Genomic DNA, 20,806 nt, shown 5'->3' with positions numbered 1-20,806 from the left:
CTCTCCCCTCTCCCCTCTCCTCCCCTCTCCCCTCTCCCCTCTCCCCTCTCCCGGAGGCCGCGCGCCCAAGTCCGGGCGCGGGCACCTGCACCCCAGTCAGAGCGACCGGCTAGGTCTGGGTGTTGTGCTGGGCTTCACGGCCGGCGAGGAGTAGGAACCCAACCTTAAAACCCAAAGCTAGCGCCTTTCTGGTTGTTTACCACGTGTCAGATACTGGGTCTGGAGGCACTTTACATCTGCCGCCCTCAGCCATCTTACTGATTCCTTAAGTCATATATACCCAACGGCCACCCCGCCCCCATCGGCTTCATCTTGTTGAGGGGAGGGGAGGAAGCACCCGCGCTTTGAAAAGCCCCCTGCGTGCATGCTTCCTGCTACCCCGCTGAGATGCACGGATTACATGATCGCTTTTTATTCTCCCAGCAACTCTATGGCTGAAGGTCCCCATTTCACAGATGAGAAAAAGGGGGTTCAGAGAGAGTCCCTGGCCACTGAGTGGCAGAAGCAAGATTTGAATCAAACTCTGCTTAATTCGAAGCCCCGCATTTATAATTTTAAGTTGCTATAGTTCATTGTTTCCTGCTTGCCCTAGCTGCCTTTCTCAGGGCAGGGCAAGGGCAGGGCAGGGCCTGCCCAGGGGCCTAGAGAGATTTAGGGTCATTTGGGAAGGTGAGGCTCAGGGTCCAAGGAGCACCATAAACGGTCATGCTGTAGACAAAGGAGGGGGATGTGGGCGATGGAGGCTGGGTAGAGCTGGCTGGGGAGGCAAGCTGGAGGGCTGGCTGGTGGGCCTACTGGGCAAGATCCTTGCGAGGGGCCCTGGGGCGGGATGGGAAGGGCCAAGGCGAAGCCCAGGCCTTGGATCTGGAATCAGCTGGGGGCCTGGGCTCTGGACTTGAGGTGGTGAGGGGACCTCAGACCTTCAGGAAGGGAAGGAAGGCAGAATGGACCCATTGGGAGGGGCCGGGACCCCAGGTGGTGCTGGTGAACTCAATGGCCACAGACCAGAGGCTGCACTACCCCCAGGTAACCCTAGAAATGGCCAAGGCCTACATGGCCAAAGCCCCTGAGAGCACAACCACCCCTCAGGAGAAAGAGGAGCTCTGCTCATTGCCCAGGAGCGTGACGTGGTCCTGCACAAGGCAAGGCTCCCTCAGAGAGTGAGTTACCTATGGGCAGTGGGCCATAATAAGATAATAAGGTTAAACCCTGCAAAAGTGGACAAGAGAAAATGTGACAAAGGGCAGAGCATTTGAATTAAGTTCTATAAAATCATAGAAGGTGACTGAAAAAGGACAACTTTCTTCAGGATGACTTCTGCCTTAAAGACACCCTAACTCTGGAGCCACCTCGCTGCCTTCACTCAAGCTGTCCCGTCCCCCCGGATCCCCACCCTGTCCACAGCACTGCGGTAAGGTTTATGCTTCAAAACTGGGAGCGTAATCGATCACTTTCAGCTACACTCATTCATTCTTTCACTCATTCTATTCACTTGTACGTTCAACAAATATTTATTGAGCACCTACCATGTTCCAGGCACTGGGGCTACAGCAATGAATGAAACAGACCCAAAGCCCTTCCCCCACGGAACACAGATCCTAGAGGATCTTTGCTGACCTCTCTGTCCCTCCTTCTCCAGGGCTGGTGTGGGTCAGCGGGCTCTTGAGAGCTGGGCAGCACAGCCAGGCCGACAGGCATCCTCACTCATGTATCTGGCTGCAGTTGGTCCCAGAGCTCCCAGCAAATGGCTTTTCTGAGCCTCAAGCTGCACTGACTCATCATCTCTCTGCCCTTCTTCCTAGCCTGCTGGGGAGGTTGTTTCTTTGGAGATCCTTCCAGGCCAAAGGTCAGTGTGTGTGTGGGGTCTCTACTCCCAGATGGGGAAGACCACATCCTTCCAGATAAATGACCTAGTCCTGGGATGGGGATTATACACCCATGTTCCCCTCTCCCCCTGCTCAAGTGCCAGGAGGACTCCAAGCCCAGCCACAACTAGAACCTGGCAGGGTGGAGGACTGACCCTCTGATGAACGCAGTCGGAGGCCTTGCACACGTGTGCAGGTGCGTCCGTACAGGTGAAGCCTTCTCAGGAGAGTCTCCTGGATGTATAGAACATTCAGAGCTTGGGCTTCTCTCCTTCCTATTGACTGACCAGGGCAGAGGCTGGCTGGATGCCCCTGATCAACCGCCAACTCTCATTCCAGCCCTAATACTACCTGCCCCCAGGGGAGGAGCTGGATTCCCAGGGGGCTGGAGCCTCAAGGGTTGAGGGCTGGGGGACAGTAACCCGAGATCCTCTCCCCTTTTTGGCTGCAGGAACCAGCTCTTGTTGGGACGGAATGCTCCACTTTCCTGGAATCCTCTGCCCTTCTGGGAACTCTTGGGCAGGCACATACATGCTCTGTTTCCTATAGTTCCTCAGGAGGGCCCTCTGATTTCTGTTTAGCAGCCACAGGGGTTCTGGGGATGGTTGCCTGGAAACCCTGCTGAGACCACACCTGACTTTCCCCAAGGAGGATAAGCTGCCTCAGCTCGGGTGGAGGCCCTGGCATGAATCTGAAGAGACAGGGCCAGTGCCGGCTGCGGCAGCAGGCGGCAGGAGCTGGGGCTGACCAGAGCCACACCTGGGGTGGCTGGAGGGGGCAGTAGCCTCCAGTGATGGGTGAGGGAGCTAAGTGAGAAGTGAGGACCACCGAAGGGTTTTGACTAGGGCAGGGCCTGCTCAGACGGGCACTTTAGAGATGCTCTAACTGTGGAGTCGAGGGTGGCAGTGAGGGGGCAGGCCTGGGGCCGGGGGGAGAGGAGGAGGCCGCATGGCCACCCAGGGAGCCCTGAGGGACGGGCGACAGAGCAGAGCGGGGGCGGTAAACCGACCACACTGAGGCTCACAGGGTGGGCAGGAGGGCCTGGATGACGGACAGGGTGTGGAGGGTCGGGTGGGCTGAGGTTGAAAGGCCCTGGTGAAGAACGGCCGACAGGCCTGACGTCCTCCTGGAGGTTTGGGGCTCCTCAGCCCTGAGCACAGCTTGGGCCCACATCTGGGCACCTCCTTGGGTCTGGCTGCATGGCAACCTGCCTCAGCTACTGTAGGGTCTGCGTGTTCCTGAACCTCTGAGACTCTGCATCCAGCTCCTCATCTCTCACACGGGGAGGCAGAGATTCAGTGCGGGGGTGGGGGGAGGACGGGGGAGACTGGACTAGGCTGGACTATGCTGGAAGCCAGGCCCCTTCTGTGTTGTTCCAGAAAACACACACTTGCCGGGCATCCTCGTGGCCAGATCCAGAATTAGGTGCCGAGGATATAACAGTGCATATGGGGCAAAGGGCAAGGCTCTGGGGCCAGACAGTCTGGGTTTCCATCCCAGCTCTGTCCCTGAGCAGTTGGGTAAACATGGGGAAATTACTTCATGTTTCTAAGCCCAGCTTTCCTCATCTGTAAATAAGTCATAACAGCACCCACTTCAGAGGCTGCTGTAAGAATTAAATGCGTCAACAGGAGTAATATGCCCAGAAGTGCACCTTCTAAGGGTGACGGGAGGTAATACCCTCTGTAAGTTCCTAACAGGCTGCTCACGTTGCACACGGCACACCTCCAGGGGGTGCCATTCACCTAGCATCGTCATAGATGTCTTTAGTTATTGTGACAGTTTTCTGGTAGGTGGCAGGCAAGGGTCTTGAGAAAAGGGTATCTTTAAAAATTTCACATAAAGTTGCTAAATCTAAAGTCACTCACAGTCGAGTGGGGAAGACAGACATGAAAATAGACCATCAAGATGCGCGCTGGTGAGCCGGGCAAGTGAAGTGTGCGCGTGCCGGGGTTAACTGAGGAGAGGGTCTGGTGGTCCTGAGCTCCTCTGTTTCTGGCTGAGGCTGGTGCCTCAGAGTTCTGACTTGAAGGCTCGGGTGTTGTAGGAACCCCAGCCTCATGGGAGGCCTGAGGCTGAGGACAGCCTCGCTCCCAGGTCCTCCGACCGTCCTGTCCAGAATTTACTGCCACAGGTGAGGCCACGAGGCTGAGGCTTCAGCTCTGAGAGGCCCAACTCCCTATCCTCGGCCTCAGATTGTAAATGTTCCTCTCCGTCCGCCTTCAGTTCTGATGTGGGAAAGCCAGGCCAACACAAAATAAATAACCAGAGACCTCTGCACACCAGGCTCCCTTGGCTCCGCGGTGATTCCTGACTAGCTCATAATTCACCTCCTACATCCCACAGCAAGGCTGGCCCACAGCTCCTGAGGTGGGCCTCCCACCTGGCCCACCTCCCCTGCTGTCAGCCCAGGCAAAACCAAGTCCCTAGCCTCTATCTGTAGAGAGGACATGTGGCCTGGGCTGAGGACACCCCCCCCCTTTGCTGCCGCCCCTCTAATCAGCCATCAGTGGAGGTCAGACCCTGTCACCCCCAGACTTAGCAACTTGTGCTGATGGAGCATCTTCCCTGGTGACCAGGGGTGAGGGGTGATTTCTGAAAGGGAGGGGCCTTCCTCACAGACCCTTGAAGCTGAGGCTGGGGTTTGGCTCCGGTGGCACAGGCTGTCGAGCCCTGGAAGACCGAGACCCTTACCCCCGTGCTGGCCTTTGTCGGGGAGTGTGGGACCCTTGACGGGAGTGAGCAGGGTAGGGGAGGAAGGGTGAGGGGAGGAGAGGCCAAGTGTGAAGGCCAGAGGAAGGGAGATCTGTGGGCCCTGGTTCCAATGGTGGTGCCACCTCTACAAACCTCCACAGGCTCCTCCTGGCCTTTACCTCAGAGGTCTGATGATCCCTGAGGGCTTTTGTCCGGCAGCTGAGAGGCCAGGGAAGAAAATGCATCTTCAGCCTCTTGGCTTCTGCACCTGCCAGAGCCTGGAAACCTCCAGAAGCAGGACACCCAGGTGACCAAGCAGCTCAGGTGAGCTGATCCGGCCAGTGTGGAGCCCGTCCCCACCTCAGTGCTCCAGGGGAGCCTGGGCTCTGGGGAAAAGGAGATGCCAGCCAGGCCTGCAGCTGTGTCCTCGAGACCCCACAGAGTCCCCAGCTCGCTCCCAGAGAGGGCCAGTGCATTTTTCCGGCTCTGCTGAACTCCTTCAAAGATATCAGCACATGGTTAATCTTCCTTCTGTTCAGAAATGCAGGGTAATTTGCTCAAGTGGGGATTTCTGCATATTTATACTAATGTCTGTGTTTAAAGCTTATGAGACAGAGAATTGCTGAGAGATGTCCATTAGCAATATATACAGACTGCAATTATTTCTTTATGGTGTGTGGTTTGACTGCAGAATATTTTATTTCAATGGAAGTAGCAGGCTTTGCCTACTGTGTTTTCTTATGTGCCCAAAGAAATCAGTAAGAACAAAAAAGAAAAGAAAAGAGGCAAGAATAAAAGGAGTGTGACCTTTTAGGATTCTGGGAGGCTTGAATATGCTATTCCAGGAACTGCCTGCGTCCTTGGAATCTAAATGCGTGCACCCAAGTGCGGGGAATTCAGTGCATTTAAGAACGTGCATGAGAACCTTCCCCAGGATGGAGGCAAAGCTCTCAATTCATTCACCCTGGATGAGCCGGGGGCGGTGGGGGGTGGTGGTGGGAGGCGCCCTGTCAGAGACAAGCAGGAAGGGAACAAGGGGTGTCCTCAAAGGACCCCACTTCTGACCTCCAGCTCCTTTCCTCCATGTCCACCTCATGGACAGAAGCTAAGAAGGAAAGCAGGTTTTGATTTGAAACAAAATAAGCCTCAAGCTGGAGGTTCACAGACCAAGGCTTTCTGGAATCTGCTTGGAATCTGGTAGAAACCAGCTTTTTCCTGGGGTGGGGAGGAGGGAGGAAGGAGCAGGACTGTTCAGAACCAATGAGCTGAAATTTCCAGCATGTAGGCCAGGAGGGAAGAGCCTTGTTGGGGAGTTTCGGTTAGTGGGGGCCCAGCCGGGGAGAGTGTGGCCGGGAGGCCGGGGAACCCCTCCTCTGCAGCAGCCCCACCTGGTGCTCACCCAGCTCCACTGCAGCGCCCACCCGGCCTCTCCTGTGACTTTTCCATGTCGGTGCCCAAGAGCTTAAGGCAGACAAGCGCCCAGCAGGCCTCATAGACAGATCGGACCCCCGTGTGCCCTGCAAGAACGCCTCAATTACCAGCCACTGGGAGGGAATCATTGAGCCTAAGGTGGTTCCCAAGATGCAGAAACGGATGCTGTCCTAAAGGGCTTTTTGGATAAGAAAGGCTGGACAAGCCAGGGTGGATGGATGCAGACGGATGATTTCTGGTTCTGTGCAGCAGCAAACCGGTGTTGGCTTTTTCTTGCCTCCTCCTGGGGCCCCAGGGCCTCTCGGCCCTCCTCTTCTGCCCTCACACCTCTCTGTCCTCCCAGCCGGCCCTCGGCACAGCCGGAGCATCTGGGCAGCACCAGCGGGGCCGCTGGCCGCCTCCTTCCCGTGGCGCCCTCCATCTCCTGGCCTCCCCAAAGCCAGCTTTTATCTGCCGCCTCGACTTACCCTCGGTGGGGAGGCACCATTCTTTTCTGGCCTCAAAATAGTTCCCTGAAGTCAGTGTTGACTTCTCACTGCCTTCTTGCATAGAAATCTTTTCCAAGAGGCGCCGGGGTCCAGAAGAGGGACAGATGGTCCCTTTCTTTTTATAACACGGCCAGTCTTTTGAAGTGAAGAGCTATAAACACAAGTTTTGCCTTCAGCAGATGTTCTGTGGGCACAACAAGTATCACTTTGTACTCTTCAGCAACTGTGAGCGGTGTTAGCTGGGGAGGCGACTGAAATTGGGCAGAGCATCGGTATGTATTCAGGGGCCCAGGGGCCATGGAGTGACGGGCCCCATTCGGTCTGAGCCAGAACTTGTCTTTCTGCTCAGCCAGTTACAGGTCTGTACTTCCTGGAAATGGTGTCTGCTCACCTTCCCTGAGCCCAAGGACCACCCAGCCCAAGACCCACCTGTGCAGTGGCTGTTTTTAAAGGGGTGGCCCTCTACCTGTGCTCTGTGCAGCTCTCCACACTAATCCTAAGGCTGGGTCTAAAGGGTTTAAACGCTGTGGGCCAGGGCGGATGCTCTTCAAGAGATCCACGGTTCAGTTTGATCACTTTCTCCCTTGAGCCATTTACCATACGTTGTCCAGTCCCGGTGGCTGTATTGGGGTGATTCAGGCAAGAATGGTCGGTCAGACCTATCTGTTGAGCTCCCAAGGAGGTGAAGGCTGTGCTAGATGTCGGTGGGAAGCCAATTCCCAGAGCTCTACCCTGGTGGCTCCCTCGTCCACTGGTGACTGACATATGAGGTGTCAGTAACCACTTCTAAATGGATGTGCTGCTATTTGGTGGACTTCAAAAATGTCGTTCATTTAAAAGGGCATAAGCTCAATTAATAGACCTCATTAACTTCAAGGATGTATCATCTTTGCACGGAATTGTCTCTTTCATAGGATGACGGGCTCCATTAACTTTATTGCGCTGGTTATACTTTGTATAACGTGTGGGAGATGTAGCGACAGGAAGGGATCTGCTTGACTCTCAAGCTCCAGCGGCTTCTGTGGTGGCCAGTGAATGTCTTCGGCTTCCTGAAAGGGCCCGATAATTAACTTTGGGAATTAGGTCCAGCCATCCAGTCACCCATCCATCCACACGACACTTTTGGGGATGAGGAACGAACCCAAGAATCATCAATTTATACTGAGAAATATCAGATGCATGACTCTCGGGGACATAAGACAGCCACTGTGGGAGTTGCCCATCCTTAACCCAAACATGCCTAGTGACAATATAGGCTGCAACCGGAGGCTTCAAGCTGTGGTGTGGTGGAAAGGGGTGGGCATCAGAGGCACGCAGTTCTGATATGACTCCCTTCCCATTCTACCACTTATACTTGGGCCTTGATTATATACCCAGGCCTTGATTTTCCACCTATGAATTTGCCTCACAGGACAGCTGCAAGGATTACATAAATACAGAGTGAATAGATGATGAAAATGAAACATCCACTCCCCACTCTGTGCCCCTCTGCAAGGCTGCATCTACCAGCGTTGCCCAGCAGCCCCCCTGGAATGGCAGAGACCACGCAGCAGCGCCAGCCTTACAGCCCGGGTTGGTGTCATTACTGCAAACACCCAGGGGGAGGCCACAAGCCTACTCATTCCCTGCCTTCTGGGACGAATGACATTAAGTTAGGAATGCTGGAGTCACTGCCCACACCAAAAAACCTTGCCTCATAAATAACTGTTGGTTAGTCTAAGAAGGTAATGAATGTCTCTGTATAGAAGAAAGACCGAAAATATAGGAATTATTTTTGGATCAATGAGAATTTCTGAAAGCTGCCTGTTCAAATGGCCAGATGGTCTAAGAGCCTTCAGAATCACCACATGGCAGTCCCTAAACTTAGGGACCTGTGAGGTCCTTGGCAACAGGTTCTGGGGTTTGAGCAAGAGTAAGGCATCCTGGGCATGTGAACTGGGCCACTGTTTTGGTTCTCGAAGGTGCTCTGGACTCTAATGGACAAGTGTGGCTGACTGCTAAAGGCGTTCATGCTTCTAGGAAGGAGCTGGGCTCTTTAAATGGGCCTCAACTTACTGAAATAACCACAGTGTATCAGCAGTTTTGAAAGCCCCCAAGCTAAAAAACAACAAAAACCACCTAATATTTGTAGAGACCTGGAGGGTGGGACTCTGCTCAGGGGAGCACTAAGCAGGCATTTCCAGGACAAGCCCCCAGCCATGGGGGTGATGGGGTGAGGGCCCGGAGCCCGAGTTACAGAGCTTCCCCCTGTCATGCTTCTCTCTCCTTGCTGGACAGCATCTCCTCCCCGTCACTCCCAGGGCCAACATGGACCTTGCCCCTGTGGTGCCATTATGACGTGGCCCCCCTTTAAGTGTGTGGGTGTCTTGTTCCTCCTCTTCCTCCCATTCAGGCCTGGTGGAGCTGCCCGTGAGCACAGCATTCCTGTGGCCCGTGCCGCTTTGATCACAGTGGCCTGGCAGTGTGTGTCCCCTGGGCAGGGCCTGGAGAGGCATGGTGATCAGGCCAAGTGCAGCCAAGGCAGACACTGGGCCTGTCTCTATGTGGTGTTCAGTCTGCAGGGAGAGAGAAGCTTCTAGGAAGAAGAACTCCTAGCAGCAGATGATCCTAGGGGATGGGGGAGGTTTCACAGGGAATTTGCTAGAGGCAGTTTTTTGCGATACCTCAGTGACACCTCTGAACCTCAGTTTCCCCACTTGTAACATGAGGGGGGCAGGTCTCTAAATGAGCTTTAAGGTAATGGCCTACTCTGAAATTCACTATCGTGGTGGAGGAGGGAGGGGAGGGGTGGAAGGGAGGGTATGGAGTTGTTGGGAGAGCACAGCTGGGAGGTGGGGCTGCGGTGGGCTGGGCTGAGATACATCTAACACCTAGGCACCAAAGGAAATAAGTTTGAAAACTCGGTGGAAAGGTTAGCTTGCGGCTGTGGCCAAGACTGGGGGCAAAAGGGTGCAGGAATAAAGGGGTGTTCAGAGGAATGACCAACAATCCCGAGCCTGGTGAGAAAGAGGAGGGACGAGACCCCAAAAGACCAGTGGAGTGGACAGTGGGACTTTGGTGAGATTTTTTTCTTTTCTCTTAATTTGGAAGTTGGAGTGTGTGTGTGTGCCTGTGTGTGTATGAGTGTGTGTTTTATACAAATAAGTCATGATCATTACAGAAATGTTAGACTATCTGCAGTGTGATGCTCAGGACCAAGGGGGTGACTGTCCCCTGTCGCCTGGTGTCCCTTTAAGAGGCCCTTTGACAAGCTGGAGCATGACCAGGGAGGACCCCAGCATGGTAAAGGACTGAAGGACCCATAGGATGAACTGCTGAGGTCACTGGAGATATTTGTAGAAAAGGAAATTCTGCCACCATCACAAATCTGAAGGGCTGTCATGTAGAACAGGGGCCAGCTTTGCTCTGAGGGCCCCAGAGGGTAGGACCATGGAAATTACAGGAAGACAGCTCTTGATCATTTAACAGAATAAACTATCTAGCTGTGGGTGGCCGCTGCTTAGTCCCCAGTGGTGGAGGGCAGATTCCTGCTTCCACTAGATGGCTCTGAGATCCCTCCCAGCATGGAGGTTCTATGGAATTAAAAAGTTAACCCCAAATGTGGATGATTCTAATAATGGAAAATAGAGACAGTGCTCACTTAACAGGGAATAGGTGAGCAGCTTGAAGTTAAACTGGTAAAAATGATGATAGTAAGCTTATGAAAAGGTTCAGATAACTATAAACCATAGAAAATATCCATAGTTACATTGTAACTATCTAGTAACTGTGCTGTGGTAAGGGGCTACCCTTTCCATTTGCCAACAAGACTGACACATAGCCTGTTACAGACTGAATTGTGTCCCCCACACCCAAATTGCTATGTTGAAGGCCTAATCCCCAATGTGACTGTATTTAGAGATAAGGCCTTTAAGGAGGTAATGAAGGTTAAATGAGGGCACAGGGATGGGACTCATCCATTACAACCTTATAAGAAGAGATTCCAGGAGCCCACGCACACAGGAAAGGCCACATGCATACACAGTGAGAAGATGGCCATCTACAAGCCGAGGAGAGAGGCCTCACCGGAAACTAACCTGCTGGCACCCTGACCTTGGACTTTCAGCCTTCAGAACTGTGAGAAAATTAATTTCTGTTGTTTAAGCCAGCCAGTCTGCAGTATTCGGTTATGGCAGCCTGAGCTGAGTAATATATAGCCCATGAAATTGGTCCTGCAAAAGGTGGTAAAAAACTAATATGTATTTGCCTGGGACATGTGTAGACCTGGGTCTGAGACACTGAGCCAATGCAACATTGAGAGGTCTCTCGGGAGAAGGGAGGAAAAGGCATTGAGAGGCCAGTGGGCAAAACCAGACAGTTCACAGAGCTGTGCTTGGTCATCCAAAAGGCTGCAGGGAGACCTAGAAAGTGAAGAAGAACATTTTCTTGGTGCTGCACCGAAAACGCTTGGGCTTCCCTCTAAGATGTATATCTTTAAAGAGAGGTACACTGAGAAAACAGGCAATGACAACAATTTCAATCGATGGCAACTTTTTGGCCATTGTTTTCGTCAAGCAATTTACACAATGCTGTGTGTTCCTTACCTACTGTGCTTGTATTATTTTTACCTTTTACATTTTTAGAATAGTAAGTGTGCTCCTGAATGGAACGCAGTTTCAACCGAATGGTCTGAGTCAGGTTTGGGCCACGGTGTCCTGGTTTGGTGTCCTGTTACCTCCCCATCCCTCAGGGACAGGAGCAGATGTGTCACACATGCCCAGCTCTCCTCCTCTCCAAACTCATCCCCAGCCTCGAAAACTGAAAAGCCCTAGGGGTCAGCCCAACGGGACATGACTTTCCTAGCAAGACGGCACATGCTGGCTGTTTGAATAGTGATCAGGCAACAGGAAACTTGCCATTTATGTCTGTTATGATAGGAGAGAGAAAGGTTTATACCAAGACTTCCTGGACCCTGGGTGTGCACCGATTCCCCAGTTGGGGGTTAATGGCCCCCAAGCGCTTCCTTCCCAGATGAAAGCCCCTGAAGACCAAGGGGTCTTCACCTTGTAAGACCAGAATGGCCTTGGGGACTGAGGAAATGGACTCTCGCCCAAGATCCCGGATCCTTACAGCGCCATCACTGACGGGGGTGTGGGGGGGGCTAAAGAGAACAGCCAGGCAGCCCAAGGAAAGCCCAGGCTGTCTGGACTTTATATGTCAAGGGTTCAGAGAATGGACTTCGCAGGCATAAATCAGTATAAACCACAAGCTCAACCTGTCTCCGATCAGGATGAGCCCCGAGAACCATTTGAATAGAAGCGTGTGCGTGTAACTCTATGGTAGAGAAGTCACGAGTCTGGGTCCCTGGCACTTATCTCAAACATCCTTCCTAAGGTCTTGCATTTGCAGCACTACCTGCCTCCTGCCTGTCTCCTCCGCATCATTCTAACTGCCTCTAGGGGCCCGGTCCACACTGGCCTCTCTTTTCCAGCCCCTTAGCTCTTATTACTGCTCCCTGCCCAACGGCCCCCTCCAGTGGAGTTCGGGCTCCTCCAGGGAGACCTCCATCCCTCCCAGCGCTCGGCGTGGTGTCTGGAACACTGCGGGCGTCACCACAGGGCCTCACCTTCAGTAGGAGCTGAGATCTGTACGGGGCATGCAGCTGGCACCCTGCCTCACACCTTTTGCCTGGAGAAGCCAAGTGTGGACTCTGCACACAGTAGGTGCCTAATACTACACATCAGTTGCTCAATAAATGCCTGGTGGTGCAGCACGGAGGGCGGTAACATGGCTCAAGCCTGTCAGTGGCTTCTGACTGTCAGTGGTCTAGAACTTCGTGGTCATCCCTGCTGGTGTCTGCTTGGGCCACCACTCCTGAGAGAACACAGGGCTTGGGACCAGGGCTGCTGGCTTCCTGCTGTGGGTCAGCACCATTTCCTGAAACCTCTGGAAAGGAAATGTTCCCTCCCTTTGCTCCCATTTGAAGAGCCCCCTCATTGCAGTCAGCATCTGGACTCCTCTGGCCCTGCCTGTCAGACAGTTAGGGCCGGAGTGGGATTTCTGACCTGGAAGTTGCTCAGCGGAGATTTGGGGCTGAAAGCCCCTGTGCCCCGCCCAGCTCAGTGGGGAGAGGGGACAGGGAGCCTCTCTCTGCCTGAGCCCTGTTGAGCAGTGGGGTCCGGAGAGGGACATACACAGGCTGGGGCTCACGGGCCACTTCCTGCTCCAGGCATGACACGATCTCTGGGTGGTCTAGCCGCTTTGCTGCATCTTTCCGCTTGCCTGGTTCATTCATTGTCAAATGATCTGTTAACAAAACCGTTAAGCCCTGGATAACCCTCCAATTAATGATGAACAAACCCCTCGAGGACAGAGCCCTGTGAAGGGAAGGAGAGCCTTCCAAGGCAGGCTGGGGGCAGGGACCATCCACGCGAGGAAGGAAGACCTCGTGTAGATGGACTTTCAAATTCCATAGGCTCCGGGACACCTATTTCCTCGGGGAGAGTGTGTGTGTTGGCTTAGGGGCTGGAAAGGGGAAAGTTAGGGTGATGGTGGAACTGAGGGTTTGGTTCCAGATCTGTGTTGAGTGTTACGTCAGCCAGATCTGGGAGATTATTTTGAACAATGTTGCTTTAAAAATAACAGAGATCCTGAGCCACAGGGGCTTCAGACAGTATTCACCACCCCCCAAACCCCAGGATCCAGGATTCTTTAGAATTTACAATAATGGTAGTAATAACAATAGCTAACATTATGGTGAGCACACTATGTGCCAGGCACTGTGTTAAGACTTTACATACATTATTAAATCCTTAAAGCACATCTAAGAAGATGGCACTATTATTATCTCTATGTATGGATAACTTAGAGGCTTAGCGATACCAGGTTTCTAGCCAAGTTCATTGGGTTAGTGGGTAGTGGAGTTTCAATTCTACCCAAGCAGTCTGGTGCAGAACCTGGGCTCCTGGCCCCTTTTCCATGCTTCCAGCCACATGCTCCTAACCCCCTCTTCACCTGCAGCCTTGGTTGGTTGGTCTGCATGAGTGACCTAATTCTATTTGTCCCATCTATGGATATGGCCATGGAGGAGGACCCCTGCAATATCCTTGGCACCCCAATATCAAGCTGAATGTCAAAGGATGCTGAGAGCCCCTGTGGGTAGTTAGGAGGAGCCCTCCCCAGACAAATAGCTCCTGGAATTAGGAGGAAGTTCCCAGCAATGGGCTGGTTCCTTCTGGCTGTGATGGTGATGGTGGAGGATTGTAAAATGTTGTGATGAGAGAAGGCAATTTTCTTTTGTACAAAGTGGACCTCCGGGAACTAGGTATTTCGAACATCATGAGGTTAATGCAATCTCCTAAGACTCTGGAAGGCAAACTGGTTTTTGGCTTTTTCACATTACCCTGGGCCCCTAAAGGGCCATGGACACTGAAAGATGGTTCTGGTACCAGGAATGCAAATAATCATAGCAAATACTTTTATAGTAATTACAAAGTACTAGGCATTCTTCTAAGGGCTTTATGTCCAATAACTCGCTTAATCCTCACAACAGTAAGAAGCAGATTCTATTGTTATCCCCTTGATATAGATGAGGAAACTGAAGCAGAGTTTTAGATCCCATATGCTCAGGGGTAAGTATTTTGGTGGAGGTGCTTGGCTACAGGAGGAACTTTGAAATAGATGGACTTCTGTTCCCAGAAGCATGGGACAGGTACTGGGGGGTGACCATGAAGCTGCAGAATGAAGTCTCACACGGACTTTTCTATATGCCCGGACCCTCAAGTACTAACCTGCTTTCACCACACAAAGGGAGGAGGTGGCCGGAGAGAAGTCACGGAACCTCGCTGGATAATTCCCAGCCCAGTGCCCTGTGCCTTCATTCCCAAACTCTTCTTGAGCATCCTTTAGTGCCAGGCACTGGCTTGGATACTGGGGGTGGAATGGAATGGAGTCTGTGCCTGCCCGCAACCCAGGGGCTCGCAGTCTAGTTGGGAGAATGGGCCAGGCAAACTGTATTGCAGGCGCTCAGCCAAGGCCCAGAACACAGCTGGACAGGAGAGAACCCAGGCTGTGGAGTGGCTACAGAGCAGCCTGCAAGCAGGAGGGTAAGAGCTGAAGTGGGGTGGCAGGCAGGAGCCGGATCCTGAAGCACCATGTCAAGGGCTGGGCTCTGTCCTGAGAGCAGTGGGGCTGTTGGAGTCATTCACCAGGGAGTGACCGGACCAAATCTGTGTTTTGGAAAGATCACTCTGGCTGCATCATGGACTCTGGATGGGAGGGGTTGTACTATAGGTCTGGTGATGCAGGCCTGGAGTGATGGCGGCCTGAAAGGAGGCGTGGGGTGGGGATGGAAAGGAGAGGACAATCCAGGGAGGCAGAAGCAAAGGTGTTTCCAGACTCACTGCATACGGGCATGAGGACAACCACAGGCTTTGACTCTGGACTCCTGCCTGGATTCATGGTGTCATTTCTGAGACAGAGACACAGGGAGAGCTCTGTGGCAAGATGATTTCAGTCTGGACATTTTGTGTCTCTGGGCGAACTAGGTGTGGGCAAACAGCGTTATCATGCATCCCCAGCTTCTTCCAGAATGTTTATTGAGGGAGCAGTGTGCCCTGGCATGTCAGAGCTGGTGCAGGGAGAGGTGAGATCTGTGCTGGGTGCCAGGGCTGGTGGGGAGCAGTCCTGAATCCCCCAGCCAGGAAGGTGACTCATCCCACTCCCTTTTAGGGATGGGGACAAGGCCTTCGCATTAAGCAGCTTGACCAGTGGCTGCCAGCCCTGTGAACAAACTTGGGCTTCTTCCATCTCCTCTGCACTGGGGAGGGGCCCCTGCTTTCTGCCCCTCCACCAGCTTCTCTCTCTGCTGAACTCCCCGGACCTGGGGCTTGTGTTGGCAGGAATAACTGCTTTGATGTCAAGTGGGTATAGTGCCATGTATGGTCAAGCCCACGATCTCATTCAATGCTCCTCTATGCCCGATGATGGTGGTACTGTCATCATATTTTCAAGATGATGAAAGGAAGGCTCAGAGAGGTCAGAAGACTTGCCCCAGTCACACAGCTGTTCACTCTGTCTCAAAGTATCTTTACCAGATCCTGTCTTTACCACTTGTGGAGGCCAGGGCAGCTGCTGTCCAAGCAGAAGGTGGCATGAGGACAGACAGAGTTCCGCAGGGTGGAGGTCCAGGGGCAAGGGTGGGATAGGAGGAAATGCAAAACCCACTGGGAGGGGCTACACACACCCCACCGCATGACTCCCCAGCCCTGAGAATCCTCGTGGTCCCTCACCCTGGGCCTGTGAAATCTAAAGTCAAAAGAGACAAGCCTCTTCACTTCTGGTCAACTTGGACTTTGCTTTTCGGTCCTGAAGCAAGAGGGAGCAGGTGCATCCTGGCTTCTCTCTCCCTGACATGCAGGTGAAAATATAATAGCCTTTCTGCAGCTCACCACTAGGCCTAGTGTCTGGGGCTTGAGAGGGTCTCTGGCCACCCTCCTGGCCACCAAAAATCCTTTGTGGAAGAAGGTAGGGGCTAGAAAGAATGACATCAACAGCCTGCACCTCTGCTGTGACACACACAGCTGGGCTCATGTGGTACCAGTGCAGTGACACTGGACTTCGACGGCTCACGAGGTCTGACACTGGCCACCAGCTCCGCCCGTGGATTAGCTCAGGGGTTCCAACGCAACAAGACCAACGGCTCAGGTATTTTGTAACAGGATTCAAGCGGAACTAAATCTTTGTTCCCCTCTTATTACTTTGTACACATAAAATCTATTTTAATCAGCTTTTAACATATAATCTAAAAAAAAAAGAAAGGAAATCCTACAGATTCCTCCCACACCCCCAAACTGTTCTTAGAGAAAGAAAGGTTTATCTTGTAAGTTTCTTAAGAAAAATCTGTATGTGCTCATTGTATTGAAATAACACTCATTACAGCGAGCTGCATGCAAGCCGGCTTCTCTAGTCAAAGGTGAGAGACAATTGCTTGACCTATTGCAAATCAAAAAGCATTTCCACACCACCTTTATTTTTCAACTGGTTAAGTTTTAAATGAAAGCCCCAGCGCCCTTTCTTGGTAAGGCAGACTAACAGAGCCCCAACTGAAATTTCAGCTCAGTCAATGGGAAGATAATTACAAGAAACAAAATGTGAAGTTTAAAATCAGGGCACTAATGAAGTCTAAAAATACCAGGGGCCCATCCTTCTGGCTGGCAAGACCTTTTCTTCATGGAGGGGATCTCTTCATAATTACTCAGCCCCGCGAGAGGCCAGGTTGTCATGTCAAACAATAGTACGAAAAATCACGGGACTTTAATGAGCTAGATCTCAAGGAGTTCTATGGTGGATCTTATTATAATGCTGGGCAAGCTTTCAAACAGAGAACAGGGGAAAAGGAAAGTTCTTTTTTTTTTTAAGTAGAGCTCTGACTAGTGTTGATGCTCTCACGCAGGGCCTCCTGGTTCCCATCGGAGCCAGCTGCCCGTCATTTAGGAGTGTGAAATCAATTGGGCTTCGGAGATGTAAAATCCCTAGGGGCAAAATTAAAAGTGACCCAAATCCAAACCCACGTGGTCTTGTCAGGAAGATGAGTCTCACATAGCAAGTTTCAAAGGTTTGGTTTCAAAATTCAGGTTTCTTATTTAAAAAAATATGCAGTTGTTTGACATTAGATCTGACAGACAAATTATAGCTTTAGCAATAAAGGCTTTTAAGATTAGAAATGAAAGGAGAAATTACCTAAAAAAAAAAAAAAGAAAAAGAAAAAACCCACCCAGGCTTGAGTTGAGAGGCATTTGTGTGTGCATGCTTCATTGTCTTTCTTCACCGCAAATATAAGGGGATAAATCAGCTGATGAGGGCCATAAGTAGAGAAGCAAGTTCAATGTAATTTCGGGGGAAACAACCAGCTCACCGGAAACCTATGAAAATCAGCATGATGGATGGGTCACTGGGTCACCGGCTGGAGCTGGGGGAATCTAGCTAGGTCACCGGAAGGCGGGGCTGTGAACACTTTCTAGGTCCACACCATCCCTGGCCCTCACCTGGTGCTGAATATACACCATAGGGGCTGGAAGAGCACACCCCACCAGGGGCCCCCTCTTTACACCCCTCCTGTGTGTGTGGGCTCAGGCCCGCGATAGAGGATGGTTCATGCCGTCTGATGATGTTACAGGTGCGGCTCTGTAAGGGCCTGCAGGCCCAGCGCCAACAGGGGCGCAGCAGGGACCTGCCTCTACCACCTATATCTTCTTGATCTTAGGGACCCAGATGCTTAACAGCGATCAGATGTGCCGACGCCTGGCAGCTTCCAGGAGGTGGATGCCAGCTCTGTGCTAAGCCCTAAACCAGGGAGCAGCCCCGGCTGGGCCAGTTACCTTTTTACACAGAACAACTCCTTTTCCTAGGTGCATGCCTGACATTGGCAAGTAAGCAAGACCTTTGCTCAGTCCTAGGAGGCCCCCTGGGATGGGATGGGGAGAGGGAGGCCCACCCAGTGCCTCAGGCTTTGGCACAGCCTTAGGAGCAGGCGGGACACCTAGTGCCCAGTGTGTCAGAGTTGGTGGCATATAAACTGGGAGTGAGTTTTTGTTTAAAGGGAGAGGGAGCCTAGCCAAAACAATTCAAACAAACAAAAAAAATCAATTCAGTCAATTAAAAAAAAAAAGATCTTAAAGCAAGAGTTTACCAAAATATAGATGTAATTTTCTATAATTTTGTCATTTAAAACTAGTGTTGATTTCCAAAACAAAGGCAGTCAGGGGCACAACCAGATTGGAAATTAAACCCAACAGAGATCTAGACATGGCTTTGGTGGCATTGGGACGCTTGACAAGGCCTGGAAGTTGCTTGAAGGGATAAAGGTAGAGATCAGGCTGGATGAGCATGGCTGGTTGGAGTCCATGCTCTGCTAAGACTCTGCTTTGCAGGTGTCCCCACCCCCCAACTCTGCCATCTCAAGTGGTTGTAAGTAGGGAGGCTGAGAAGTCACGCCCGAGATCCACACCTCCTAGACCATCCTCCCCTTTCAAAGGAGGCCTGGATGCCCAGCAGGGCAGACCACCTGTTAAGTATCCTCTTGCCCGCACCCAGATCCAGGGCTCGCTGGCCCCCCTCTCCAGTCAGCAGGAGGAGAGGCCCAGCTGACTGGACCTGGAGGGGATAGACAAGCCTGGGGCAGATAAGCCCCACCAGCCTCAGCTGCGGCCCCCAGCCCTCCCACTCCCTTCCTCATTCCAGCTGGCCAGGTCCCTTAGACAGTCGTCAGGAGTGAGGCTGGTTTGCTGACGCCCTTTGCACTGACCCTCCGGCCGGCGCCCAAACTAAAACCACATCCTGGTGTCCTCCCTCCCCTGGCTCTGTTCTCGAATATCTGCCTTGGAGCTCCCCTGAATGACAACTGCCCTGGGCTCGGCGAAGAGGGGTTAAATGAAGGCCAAGGCTGGAGGTGCTCTTTCTTGGGGCCTCATAGAGCCACCCATGGGACCTCACAGAGCCAACATTCAGCTGGCTCAGGATGGTCTGGGCGTGGCTCCTGGGCCTCAACTCATGCCCCTGAGCTGCTCTCACCCGACGGCACGGCAGTAGATGTTTTCCGGAGTGGGGACGGGGAACACAGACAGTTCATGTTCTGACTGTCCTCGTGAGTGGAAATGGAGAAGGCCCCCAAAGGGACTGTTCTAAGGGAGCCCTAAGAGGACCCGAGGATGCCTGTCCATTCTGCACATGGCCTGGCCTTGGGTCAGAGGGGGAGGACGGCCCAGGGCTCGGGCTGAAGGCGGAAGGCCCTGGACTTTGCAGGCTCTTCCCTCCCCTCCGCTCCCTACGCACTCACGTTTCCCCGCCTTCCTTGTCCTGCCCTCCACCTTCCCCTCCGCCTCCTTGGTCTGAGGCCAGGCTGCCCTTGGCAGGGAGCCTGGATGAAACCAGTGAGAGACTGCTGGACAGCACGGAAGCCAGGAACCAGACTCCTGTCTGCACCGTGGCAGTGACCATACAGGGAAGCACAGGTGCGGGCACGCAGGAGCGTGTGGGCAGCAGGACTTACCTTTGGGGTGCCCGGGGTCGGTGAACTCATACTTCCCCACGCCAATGGTCCGTAGCATCTGCAGCCCGTGGGCCGAGTCTGACGTGGGGGGCCCATTGGTGGTAGGGGCACCGCTGGGGAGAGTGGCAGACGGCTGGGCCGGCGGTGGTGGAGGCAGCAGGGGCCCTGCCATGTGGCCATTGCCCACAGTGGTGGGTCCTGGGCGGGCCACCTGCCCGACGCCGGGCAGCGTGGAAACAGCCAGGGGCTGCGGGCTGGCATACAGGGCCTGGGCGGGCATGTTGACCACCACACTGCTCAGTGGCTGAGAGGGCGGCTGTGGGAGTGAGTAGTGGCCTGGCATCAGCGGGAGCTGGGGCCCCACGTGGGGAGGCAGTGAAGGGGTCACCCCAATGACCGGCGCCTGGACGTTCACAGCTGGGCTGAAGGTGGGAGGCTGGGCCACTCCGTAGGAGTGTGCGATCAGGGCAGACTGGCTCCCGGCGGCCACTGTGGTCACCCACGGCCCTGTGCCTGCAAGGGAGATGGAAGAAATGTCACCCGCCAGTTACATCTTCACTCAACAAACACCGACTGCCCCCGGCCCTGGGCTGAGTGCCGGCGTCACAGAGGTGAACAAGAGGCCTGTGTCCGGGAGCTCACGGACTAAGAATCCGTGGTTACAGTGGCACAAAATAAGTGCTTTAGGAGTAGATAAACATGGCTGTGGGGTCTCAGAGTGGGGAGCATAACCTGCCAGGGAGAGGCTGAGAAGCAGCAAAATACAGAGGAGAAAGTGGAGACCTTCCAAGAGACCTGGTTTCACATCTGGCTCTGCCACTTACTACCTAAGAGCCTTAGGCAGGTCGCTTATCATCTTTGAGACTCATTCTTTCTATCTGTCAAATGGAACTAGCAACACCCACCTCATAGGTCTCCCGGGAAGAACTGAATGATGAAGATGTATTTGACAAAAACTCCCCAAATTAGCAGAATGTCTGGCATGCGTTACATGTTCCATAGATGTGGGTGTTTTTCCTTCCTTTCTGGAGGAGCGCTGTCTGAGAAAGGTGGGGAGAAATCTGGATTGTGAAGATAGTACGTGTTTGCTGGGCAAAAGGAGAGGGCCAAAGCCTGGAGCCCTGCAAAGGTTCTGTGGGGCAGGAAGGGAGAGCCAGGGGTGGGGGCAGTGGGGGGCTGCGGGCCGGAGCTTCTCTCACGGCCTTGCTGGGGGCCAGGGTTTGTCCTAAGCAACCTCTGCATGGCCAGCCCTGGGGGAGACAAGAGAAGTCCATATTGGCTGAACAAAGGGGTCAGTCACA

The 20,806-nt window shown here is 53.1% G+C and overlaps 1 protein-coding gene across 2 annotated transcripts in view; it reads right to left on the bottom strand.

The window, feature by feature from the left end:
- Window positions 1-20,806, bottom strand: part of KLHL29 (kelch like family member 29) — a 311,895-nt gene that overhangs the window by 44,880 nt on the left and 246,209 nt on the right. For both annotated transcript variants that reach the window (XM_082642211.1, XM_082642212.1), the window contains one exon: window positions 19,506-20,018. In XM_082642211.1, coding sequence (XP_082498337.1) covers window positions 19,506-20,018 — 513 coding nt within the window. The remainder of the gene's footprint in view (window positions 1-19,505; window positions 20,019-20,806) is intronic.

The sequence above is a fragment of the Mesoplodon mirus genome (genome assembly GCF_964341445.2).
Source record: "Mesoplodon mirus genome assembly, chromosome: 14".
Classification (NCBI taxonomy): domain Eukaryota; kingdom Metazoa; phylum Chordata; class Mammalia; order Artiodactyla; family Ziphiidae; genus Mesoplodon; species Mesoplodon mirus.
This window is presented reverse-complemented; position numbering and strand designations above follow the sequence as displayed.